The 12,497-nt window shown below is 37.9% G+C and overlaps 1 protein-coding gene across 2 annotated transcripts in view; it reads right to left on the bottom strand.

Annotated features, from left to right (window-relative positions):
- HIF1A (hypoxia inducible factor 1 subunit alpha) overlaps positions 1-9,007 on the bottom strand; it is a gene marked incomplete at its 5' end in the record, with an annotated part of 43,777 nt that extends 34,770 nt beyond the window's left edge. For both annotated transcript variants that reach the window (XM_084241034.1, XM_084241035.1), the window contains one exon: positions 8,973-9,007. In XM_084241034.1, coding sequence (XP_084097160.1) covers positions 8,973-9,007 — 35 coding nt within the window. The remainder of the gene's footprint in view (positions 1-8,972) is intronic.
- Between the last annotated feature and the right edge of the window lie 3,490 nt (positions 9,008-12,497).

The following is a 12,497-nucleotide window of genomic DNA, read 5'->3' as shown; positions in this document are numbered from 1 at the left end:
CTTTTATACAGAAAAAAAGATAAAAAATCTTAAAAGGTTGAAAGTACACTCTAATCCTACATTTGCTAAAACACACACATCTCTTATCATCTCTACACAAAGAACAAGACAGAATAGCTGCACCAAAATGCTGACAGTGGTTTCTAGGTAGTGAAATAGGTGACTGTGTTGCTTTGTGCCTTTCTCAACTTTTTCCCATAAATAAAATTTCAAAATCTCATAAACATTTTAAAAAGTTTGCTTATAGAAAGCTTAGCCACATCAAATGATTTTGAATATACCCAGAGAACTCTTACATAAATACCATAAAGCAATGAGAATTATCAAGCCCCAACTTTAGAGCAGGTTTCATTAGAACAGAATGTTAAATGTTAAAAAGAATGTTAAAACAATGTTAAAAAGATTTCTTCTAAAATTATTATTTGTATTATCATTGTATGGTTGGGATGGATAGGTTTCATTTTTTGGCCAACTCCATGATTGCTATAGGTGCTTGGAATATTTTATTGAAGCCTATTGTGGTACCAATGGGAAAAGGGTGATGCTAAAGTCCATAAAGAGTGTGCAAGAGGTAAGTGGTGGCAGGTTTACTCATATTTATGGCTCTTAGTAAGGCTGAAGTAAATGTTGTGGGATGTTACAAAGTAATGTAACATACTAAGAACAGTCACAGGAGATTCTGTAACTTTCCTCTATCAATCAAAATATCTGAGAGAAAGATACTGAATTATAGGAGAAAATAACAGTAAATACAATATTAAGACAAATAAAGATGACACAAGAAAACACTCAGACGTAGGAGCTTGATGACTAAAAGAAGTAAGTAGGTCAGGTGGGGTAACATGACACAAAGGTTATGAGAAACACTGAACGAATCTAATACAAAGGCTCTGAAGTAAGCGCCAAGGATCCTGGAGTTGGAGTATGGCTCATGGACTTTGCATGGAGATAACATAATCACAATCAAAGGAGAACAAACAGAACACTTCCTTATCCCCAAACTCCTATTTTCAAGCAGTAATCAGGTGTCTTCACAGCATTTGAAACAGTTCATGTTATGTTATACATCTCACAGACTTTAATAGTCTTAAGGAATTTTAAAAATTATTTCCATCTTGGACCAGCTGCACCAACTGTAATTTACAATCTTTGTCAACAATGAATTGGATTTCCAGCTAATGATCACCAATTCTGCTTCAAATTATAACTTCAACATTAAATAAAGTATACATCTTAAAAATTCAAAATTGGAGAAGTCATACTTTCATATTAGATAGTAAATGATACTCATTTTTACTACTTAAAAGCACAGTCATTTCTTCAAAAAGATATTCCCAAAAATGCATAATATTTAATCAGGATGATTAAATATCCATGCTAAGAAATATTATGAGTCAAAGAAAATGAAGTAGTTCCGGTTTCGGGCAAGGAAAAAGATAACCAAGTTATAATGCTAAAGGAAAAGGACTGAATGTATAAAACACTCAGAGCTATGCAGGACACATATGTACATAAATTGTGTAAATGCAGAGAAAAGGGTCCACGAAAAACACAAACACTATGAAGGATGATTACCTAAGCAGGTTGGTGAAGGGAATTTTGAGTTTTTACTCCATATATACTTCTCTATAGTTTGACAACTTTCACAAGAACAGATTTATGTATTATTTGCATAATTTAAAATGTCTATCAATTAATAAGAATCTTAAACACTAACCTATTTTTTTATAGACGTTAGGAATGCCGGTGCTTATGTATTCAAATGTGTAAATCACATTCTCTGAGAAGGGCTGGACTGCAGTCAGTCATACAAAACGTAAAGGTTAAATCTGAAGTATATTTAAATTCTCTGATATCGTGAAACATTCTTGTTCTACTATAATAGATTTTTAACTACTAGACACCTTCCTTAAGACTGTAAACACTCTACAATAAAATAAACTATGGTTGTATTTAGATTAACTGCCCCATAGTCTAGACTATGAACTTTCTGAAGGCTCTATCTTAGTCATTATTACAGCACCAGCACCAGGTACCTTCACACAATAATAGTTATCACTTATATTTATTATGTCACATACACACATACAGTAAAATCCTCACAACACCGAATACTGAAGCACACAGAGGTTAAGTCTTTTATCCAATGACAGAATAGTGGAATTGCTGGCAGTACTGCAAAACTATGTGCATGCTGGTGTACGTGTGCATGAGCGCTTTCTCTCTCTCTCTCTCTCTCTCTCTCTCTCTTTCTCTCTCTCTCTCTCTCTCTCCCCCCCCATATATTTTATATATATAGTACATATATATGCTAAAGATGAAACAAAAATATTCCTACATATTTACCTAGCTTATTTTCCATAACCATACTCATATGCTTTTTCAATAATTTTTTAAAGTCAATATTCTGAATGCATAGAATTGGCAGACACTGGCTTTTTACATTTTTTTAAAGATATATTTTATTTATTAATGTGTACAAGAACTGGGTATAGACCAGAGGTGCAGGGGGTGAGAGGATTCATCAGAGACAGATGGGAAGAACAGGCAGATCTACTGAAATACACTGCTGAGGGAAAGCAGCGGGCCAGACAGGAAAGATCTGCTGTGCCATGTGGGTCAGCTCCCTGGCAGGGGATCAAACTCAAGCCACAGTGGCTGGTGATAGCTTGATAGAGCTGAGACTTTAACCCCTGTGCCACCAGGGAGGCCCTTTTTACATATGTTAAAGGAACACACCAAGTTACTTTTAAGACCTAGTACATGTCACATAGCTGTATTTGTTAACAAAATATTTTTTTATCCTGGTTCTAGGATACTATAAATATTTTAATGATAAAAAACTAAATTTCAAGAGTCAAGAAAGTTTTAAAGTAACACAGAGGATTCCCAAGCTTAAGAAAATTTCCTATGAAAATTGGAACATAGAAAGGAGACCACAATGACTTCCAAAAAAGCTTCCAAAAAAATCTTCAAATCTTTTTCTGTTGTCTCTTCTCAATTATTCTTTCATTGTTTACTCAAATCTTAAGAGCTCACTGTGTCCCATCATTCTCTTTTATAGCACAAGTTTCAAATTTGATGCGTTTGTGATTTTGCTTATTGAAACATGTATCCAAATTTATAATGGAAAAAAGGGTAGGAGTCATTTAGAGAAGTTTATTCAGCATCTAAATTTATAAGGAAATCTGTATGAAAAGAAATACAGCACAACTTATAAAAATGTAAAATGTTCGGCCTTTATACCTCCTGGCATTTTTTTTTCTTTCTGTAGTATATTTTCCGCTGGAAAAACAAATTCTCACAAAATATTAGGAAAACCACAGAAGAACAGTCATTGTTAATTAGTAGACACTTTTAGTGTCTAAATATATTGTGACTTCTAAAATAACTGGGTGAAGAACTACTATAAGACTAGTTCTACAACTAGATTTTTGCTCCATTTACATTTTGACAATCATACTTTGAAATAATCTTTATGTTTAATATAACCAATCAAAATTTTAATGAAGATTAATAAGTGACAGCTGAGATCACCAGAACAACTACAAAGATAACATCATGGGGTTAGTTTTCTTAAAAATAAGTCTTTTTCTGAAATTGTACAGGCATACAAACTTTTAAGTCACTAATACTAATTATTTAAAATTTAATTCCTTTTAGAAGTGCTTAACTTCATCATTTTTTATAAGGATGTCACTGGCAACAGTTTTTTATCACTCACTTTAAGTTGCTTAATTATTCACAAATTCTTAAAAACACAACATTTCAGCACACTTATTGACTACTATCAGAAAAGCAGAAAATAACTGTGTTGAAGAGGTTGTGGAGAAGTAGAAACCCATGTGGATTGTTGGTGGAAGTATGAAATAGTGAGGCTATTATGAAAAACTGCATGGTGGCTCCTAAAAAAACTAAAAATTGAGCTATCCTATGTCCCAGCATTCTTGGGTATAGGTTAAAAAGAACTCAAAATGAGTTCAAAGAGATGTCTGCACACCCATATTCATGATACCCAACAGATGAAAACAACCTAAGTGTCCATAAAAAAAATGAATGAATAAACAAAATGTGGGGTATATGGTGACTATTATTCAGCCTTAAAAAAGGAACCTCTCATACATGTTACAATGTGGAATAATCTTGAGGACGTTATGATAAATGAAATAAGACAGTCACAAAAAGACAAAAACTATGATTCCACAAGTATGAGATATTTATAATTCAGTTGCATAGGAAAAAAAAATAAAAGAATGATGTTTGCCGGGGAATAGGAGGAAAAGAAAACTGGGAGTTGTTTAATGGTAATAGAATTTCAGTATTGCAAGACCAAAATCTTCTGGATAGTGGTCACACAATAATGTGAATATACTTAACACTATTAGACTTAGAAATGACTAAGGTGGGAAATTTCATGTTACATGCTTTTTTTCTAAACCACAAAGAATAACCACATTCACTTCAAAAACCATAGGGAAGTCATCAGGTAATCATTTAATACATTGTTATACATTTTTCTAAAAGGGCCCTGTCTAGCAAATGGATAGGGGTTTACTATTTTTTCTTGTAGAAAATACACAAAATAGGTAATTCTTGATGCTTCAAAAGACAGAGGGATACAATTATTTTCAAGATTTCAAGATCAAAAGTTAATTTTAAAATTCTCATAATACTTTTACCAAAAGTTCTGAGCAACAAGAAGACTATCTTACCCCAATTTTTTTTCTCTAACTCCCTAGTTAAGCAAAAAAATTTTTAAAAAATGACCGTACATAAAACATACAAGTAGAAGGCTTGTTAAAACCCACCAACAGGACAATTAAACCCAACATTAAAAAAATAATACAAGAACATTCTTATGAATTAAAATAAATTTCTTAAGAAAACTAACCAACACATTTAGATTTTTTCCTAGTTCCTATGTTACAATCTTAGATATGAGAAGAGTAGTTTTTAAGATTCATCTAAAATTTAAAAATTGTATTTAAATGGAACATTTGGAACACTTGTATGAACAAGGATAGTAACTTAACACAAATCTGTAACGTCCATGCATGACAGGTTTTTAATTTCACCACCAAACAGCATAAAGTATTACAAATTCTTCGGGAAAAAAAAAATCAGTCAGGAGATTAACTCCCCTCAAGCTTCCTACACACACCATTCTTAACATAAAGCAACAGATTGTAACCACAAAATCTTAACCTTGAGCCCAAACACCATTAGACCTGCAAAGATAATGGAAGCTAACAAGTAGAAAGATTGGATGTTGTCCAAACTGCACAATATGTTTTGTAGTGGACCACAGGAATGAACACTTTAATGAGTCTAAAATAATATGATAGTTCAGTGAACATATAAATATGGAAGAGTGCTCTAATAAAGACTTCATATAAACTGAGCCACAACAATCAGACTAACAATACAGGCTTGAAGCCTTGCCTTAAGCTGGAAGCCAATGGTATTAACTCTCAAGAAATCCATAAGCAGAAGGCAGTTTTTCTACCCATGTAGGTAGAGTTTTACTGAGAGTATTTCATCAACACATCAGGCTTAGCAAAGATTAATATTTATAAAACTGTCTACTCTAAACTGTAGGATTAAGACAAAAAAATGTTACTGCCAGTCCTAAGACTACAGTGCCTTGCACATACGGTGCTGAAATGAACTGTATGACTACTGTATGTTTACGACTCTAATCTATATAGAGTCCAGGTTAAATATACTGTGTGGCCTATATGGGGAGGAAATAAAGGGGTAGGAAATTGCAAAAGGTGGTGAGCCAGTAGATCAATGCTCACAAAGAGCACTGATCTAAATGACATTAGATATGTCAGCATTACCAAGGGAAGTATTGTTTTAACTAAAAAGAACCTCTTTTTTTTAAAGCTTGAATTCAGGGCCTCCCTGGTGGCCTAAGGGTTAAGTATCACTGCTATAACAGGTATGGCCTGAGTTAGATCCCAGGCCAGAGAGCTAACAAACCCACATATGGAGCAGCAGACCTCTCCTGTCTTGCCACTGCTCCCCTTAGCAGTGTATTTCAGTAAATCCACCTGTTCGGCTCCCCACTCTGTCCCTGGTGAATCCTCTCACCCTCCATACCTCCAGCCTACACTCCAGTTCTTCTATACAAAAATAATTTTTAGAAAAATTTAAAGCTTTGAATTCCATGTCAGTCTTCATTTTTTTAGGATATAGAAAAGATGCACAAAGAGGGAGGACACAAAAATCTAAAAGTATTTGAAAGACTTGAAACAAGTTTTTAAGTGTTGTAGAAATTTAAACTAGAATTTTAACAGATAATGCCAATTTCAAGTATACAGTATTACCAAGACTCCTAAACCAGTCCCTGGACATTATCTCACTGAATCTTCATGATACCAGCTATTATTATCATCATTTCAAAGGAAGGAAATAGGCTCAGAAGCAGTCAGTAAGTTGCCCAAACTTATAATGCAATAAATGAGAAAATGAACTCTAACTCACAAGTATCTGGCTGGAGATACTATGCTCTTAAACCACGCTAGCATGAGCTTCTTCAAATAAGAGCAAAATCAAAGTCAAACTGTAACAAGAAAAAAAATTCACTAACAAATGAGAGAACCTCGATTTTTAATGACCAAAGTTAAATAAAGAAGTTAAGGGATGTCCATTCTCAGAGATTTTACTTTAATGATACAAAACTACTTGTTTTGAAAATCTTTGAAGGAATTTAGCTTGAAAATTGAAACATAACAATGAACCGCCTAAAATTTCTTTGAAATCTAAAAATCTACAGCATTAAATCCAGTCCCTACCACTGAGGAATTAACATGAAATGTGCTATGCTAAATCTATTATAATTATACACCTAATTCTCTGTTCTGATGTCTTCTGATCTTTTAAGCTTTTTAGTTTCCTAGACTTTCTTTTAAAAAGACAAGTTTATCTACCCCACTTGGACTCTTGAAGGTTCATTTAAAATGGAAAATTCCAAGGACAAAATCACTGCTCCTCAACCTCTCAGTTTTCAAAAAGTTTATAATTCTTTAAGTATAAAAACCAGACACTGAACAAACATCTAAAAGTTGCTGAGCAGCCACCATTTATAGTCTACCCCAATATTTCAATGAAAATCTTTATATTAAGAGCTACCATTAAATCTGACACACATTTGGTAAATTTTCAAATGAGAAAATGGGAAACAAATGATGGGATAAACTAAATGCTAATTTAAAAACTGGGGCTGATGCACACTATCTAGTTAATTCATTTATATTAAAGCTGTTTATAGTATTTTCGACTGACGAACTGCAAAGGAGAAATAACTACAACACTACATATAAAAAGGAAGTGATTGGTGCATAACTTGATGCACAGTATTAAGTATGATTCAGCATATAATTAAGGACAGAAAACTGGCACTACAGAGATCATCTGCTTTAGATTTACAATCTAGTAGTCTCATTTTATCAAAAGCATTGCAATCACGTCTACAAAATTAATTGCAATTAGTTCTTGGCAACTCCTGGAATTCTATCTAGATGTGTTTACTCACTTTTTGAATTTTACAAGTGCTTTCTCTGGTTTCTACAAACTGGGACTATAAGAAGGAACAAAAAGAGACCTACAAAATAGCAAGAACATAAACAAGTTTATCGTCTACTGATAACTGATTAGGGAAGTTAATCTCCACCAGAAGAGTGGAAGGACTGAACAGTAAAGCCAGTCTACCAACCACAACTCTTACTATACATCTTCAATTCCTTAAAAAGATTTCCTCAAACTACCAAAATGGATCAAATTGAGTGTGTATTGGGGAAGGGGGGAAGGGGTGCGGTGGCAGGGAATCACTGGATCCCACTGATTGAATTCACAGTTCCTATAAAGTACCCCGTAGACTCCAACTTCAAGGTGTTTTCACGACTTGCATTAGTTCTAACAATGATTATTTCGGATATAGGCTGAAGGTTTTCTTTTAACATGTTTCAATTTCAGGAAAATAAGAAGTCTAGAATTCTGCAGTATTTTAGCGTTGGCTTCCTTTACTCGTCTCACATACTTTCATTTCAATCTCATTAAAATGGGTTGGTTAATTTAGCCAGTCGCTATGTTTACACTATAATATTGTCAAAAATGAACGAGGCAGATTTGCACTTAGAACATAGCCTGGGCTCTCTTGACAGATGATAGAATCACACGCATCTAATTCCGATGTTCTATTTAAAATGTTGCTGTTTCTCCACATTCCCGTTACTCCGACTGACAATCTAGGCAAGTTTTTCAAGGCGATTAAAACAAAACAAAACCTGCACGTGCAAATTAAAAAAAGTTCACATCTGCAGGTACATCCAGGCAAAGCCCCAACGCACAAAGGCAAACACACCCGCCGCGGCCGGACCGGCGCGGGGCGAGCCCGCCGCGGACCACGCGAGCCTCTCGGCCGGGAAGCGGGGGGCCTGGGGGCCCACAGGGCAGCCAGGACCGGCGCGCGGGGTCCGCCCCGGGGCCGAGTTTTCAATGGAACCGGAGAGGATGGGGGCGGGAAGGAACTGCAGCTCGGGTGCCAACCGCGGCGACGGAGCCGCAGCTCGTTTCAGTTCCCGGGGTTTCCAAGCGAGGGGAAGTCCGCCCGCACCCCACCACCCGCCACCCGCCACCCCCCAAGGTTCCAGCGGCGGAGAGGGAGGGCGCGCGAGGCCAGGGAGGGCGCGCGAGGCCCGGGCGGCCGCCGGGGAAGCGAGGCCAGCGCTCAGCCCCCGGCCCCTGAAAGCACTTTCGATGGGTCTCCCACCCCCTACGACAAGATGGCGACGTGGACAGAGGGGGAGCCCCGCCGGCGAGGTCGGGGGAAAGCGAGGGGAGGGGAGAGACAGAAACAAAAAGGCGCCCCCCCACCCCCCCGCGGACGCCCAGGCCGGCCCACGAGCCCCGGGCGGAGCCGCCGGCGGGGAACGCGGCGGCGGAAGGAACGGGGGGAACGGGCTTACTTTTTCTTGTCGTTCGCGCCGCCGGCGCCCTCCATGGCGAATCGGTCCCCGCGAAGCCTTCGACGCCGGAGGCCCCCAGGCTCGCTCCGGCCTAAGCGCAGGCTCCCTCCACACGCGGAGAGCGGAGCGGCACGTCCAGAGGTGGGGGCGGGAGGCGGGAAAGCCCTCGTGAGGCCAGCGGCAGGGGGAGCGGGCGGCAGCGGCCGGGGTCCAGGTCCGGCTCCGAAGAGCCTCTGCTCGGGCGGCTTGTCAGGGCCCGGCCCGAAGCGGCGGGGAGGGCGATCCTCGCGTCCCCTCAGACGAGGCGGCTCTGTGCTCTGAGGAGCTCAAGCAGCGGCAGGCGGCGGGCGAGGGCGGAGGCGCGCTCGGGGGCGCGCCCGCCCGCGGACCCGGCGCGCGCTCTTGCAAACCCGCCTCACCTGAGGGGGAGGCGGGTTCCTCGAGGACCAATGGGGAGCGACGCAGGCGGCCAGGCCCCACCCCAGCCCACGTCGCTCCGAGCCAATCAGGGGGCGGTCAGCTGAGGCACAGCTGGGACGCGCTCACGTGCTCGCCTGTGTGCTGCTGCGGAGGGAGGAGAAAGGAGCTGGGCCGTGGCCAGCCTGGACGCTGCGCCTTCTCCTAGGGAAGGCTGCGGCTGGCTTTGGGAGGCGCTGCCGAGAATGGATCTCGTTTGGGGGTCCCAGAGGCTGCATCACATTTTCTGCTTTCGGTGCACTAAGTCTCCCGCACTACGTCTTCTCGGCGGCAGTGCTGTGTAGGATTGCTGCCAGCTCTGTTGAGTCCCAGTTCAAAAAAAAAAAAAAAAAAAAAAGCAGACTTTTCCAGTCGTGGCAGTAAATTGTCCCTTCGCTAGGCTGTATTACAATGGGGTCTTTCTTGTCGGGTTACCTAACCATGGTCTGTGTCACCGACCACACTCTTTGCCAGAGAACTCAAGGGTAGGCTCCTGGTACACTAGATTCTTCTGTGATGAAGTTTGATTACAAATCCAAATTTAAAAAGTACAAAACAAACTCTTGCTGTAAACCTGTGAGGGAAGTACTGAAGGTAGCAAGGAAATCTGAAATAGCTAAAGTTAATGGTAGCATTTACAATAGGTGTAAGTGACTTTAATAAAAGAGCATAAAACTCAATTTCAGGGAAAGTATAGGAAAAAATGGATTTCCATAGACTTATATTTACTCTCTTGTGGCTCTCAAAAGAGCTAAAGATAATCTTTGATTGGTTTGGAAAAAGAGGAAGGTGACGCTTAGTTTGAGACTGACCTCCTTGACTTGAGTCACTGTGTGGACGCGAAGGAGGGATTCCTGAGCAGAGTGTATGGTGACAGCCCGTATTGTCTGTTTGCTGACATGACTTTGCAAAGTACAGAATAAAGACATTTCTTTTCGAATGTAGAAGCATACCTTTCAATTTCATTAATTTTTTTAATATTTATTCATTTATGCATAGAACTGGGGTGTAGGCCAGAGGTGCAGGGATTCACCAGATACAGAGTGGGGATCTACTGAAATACACAGTTGAGGGGAGCATCTGGCAAGACAGGAGAGGTCTGCTGCGCCTTGTGGGTTAGCTCCCTGGCTAGGATGGAACTCAGGCAGCAGTGGCTGGTGATAGCCTGATAGCCTGAGACTCTAACCCCTGTGCCACCAGAGAGGCCCTCATTAGTCTAATAAATGTTTTTAAAAAATATTTTGAGCTCAACAAAGGATTATACATACTTTACTTGACACTAGAGTCTTTCACTTCTCACCTTTGTCTTATTAGTTATAGTGTTACAATGTAGCTTTGGGTTGAATATTAATGTGGATATCTGTAGATTTCAATTATATTGTTTTGTAAAACAATGGTCTAGATAACATAGCATTAAACTCTGATAAGAGGACAAGTGACTCACAAAGTACCTGTTTTTAAACTGATCAATAGACCCATACAAATATGCCTAAAGAGTGGTTCTACTTTTACTCCCCACCCTCAGATCTACAACACTAAATAACGTGCTATTAAAAAAAAAATGGGAAATGCCTAAAAAGAGAAATGAACCCAAAACAATGATTGTTTTTTTAATTGCATAAAAAATAACAAGCCTTTTAATTTAGTATTTTGAAAACTCAGTGTTAAGAACACTGGCACCAGAGTCAAGAGTAAGTTTAAATACAAGTTCTGACAATTTCTAACAAGTCATCTAACCTCTTTGTGCCTTGGTTTACTCAAATGTGTCTATGGCGTGGTTAAATAAGATATAACATACAAAGCACTTAGAACAATATCTAACATGTTGTCAGCAATCAATACATGTTAGTATTATTGCTGGGCTTGTTATCATTATCTTATTTTTGTAACCCCAAAATATGTGCTGCTTCTGGCAGTTATTACTTGGGCTTCTGCCACAGTTTAGCCACTTTCAACTATCCAAAAATGCCAATTATGTTAATATATATTTACATATACTCTATTTTCAACTTTCAAACAGCTCACAGAGTACCCACCTCATATATGAGCATGGTTGCAAAGATCTTTAATCATTTTCTTTCTATTATATTTATAAAAAAAATTCTTTGGTCTATGATTATAGCTAAAGAATAAAATGTTTATGACATAAATGAGCATTTTATAATAGCAAATTAATTCATTTTTAAGTTTCTTAACATTTCAAAACTTAGAACTAGAAGGATAATTCAATCAGCAGGAGATATTTTTGAACATTCATTAAATTTGCCCCCAAATTAAATTTTCCTTAGCAAAAATGAATAAATGATATATATATACCTACATATATGAACATGGAAGCAGTTATGTTGAACCAAACATTATAAAGTATGCTGTATGCTTAATTACAAAGGAACCAAATAGTATTTTCTAATTCAATCAATCCTTGTTAAATAATAGAATCCTAAAGAGCAAATTTTCTATGTGATAAAACTTTAAATAATTTTCTTTACTACCACCTATTAATAGATGCATTTAGGTTGTTAAAATATGAGTAAATTTTATTGAACTGTCTCATTTCTAATCTTTGTAAGTGTCCAAATTTCATTTGAAATTACTTTGCAGAACTTTCTAATGAGACTGAAAAATTACTTGCAAATGACTTGGTTGATACTTAACCCATATTTAGTAGAAAGTTGGGCAGTGATTCAGGAGGAAGAAAGGTTAAATTTGAAATATGGATAATTACTAAATAATATAAATTACTTAAGCTTTTAAAGAGTGAAACATACCCGATGTGGATAATCCCAAATATATCAAACTATATAAAAGCTGTAGTAGTCAATAAGTGATTGCTGCTTTATTACCCTTTATATTGTTCCTCTTCTCTTTGACCTATGTATAACAACAGTAACCAAAAAAACACATCAATTTGAAGGAAAGTGATTAGAAGATAACTTACATTAAAATCTTTTTTCTATTAAAGATGAAAACAGAAAATGTGTGTGTTTTATCTGAGTTTATAGAAAACATGAATTGACTGAAAATTTAACTTTTCAGTTATAGATATTTTAAGCATAAATTTACAAAAGA

Source organism: Talpa europaea (genome assembly GCF_964194135.1).
Source record: "Talpa europaea genome assembly, chromosome: 8".
Classification (NCBI taxonomy): domain Eukaryota; kingdom Metazoa; phylum Chordata; class Mammalia; order Eulipotyphla; family Talpidae; genus Talpa; species Talpa europaea.
Note: the sequence above shows the minus strand (reverse complement) of the source record. Positions and strands in the feature narration are given on the sequence as shown.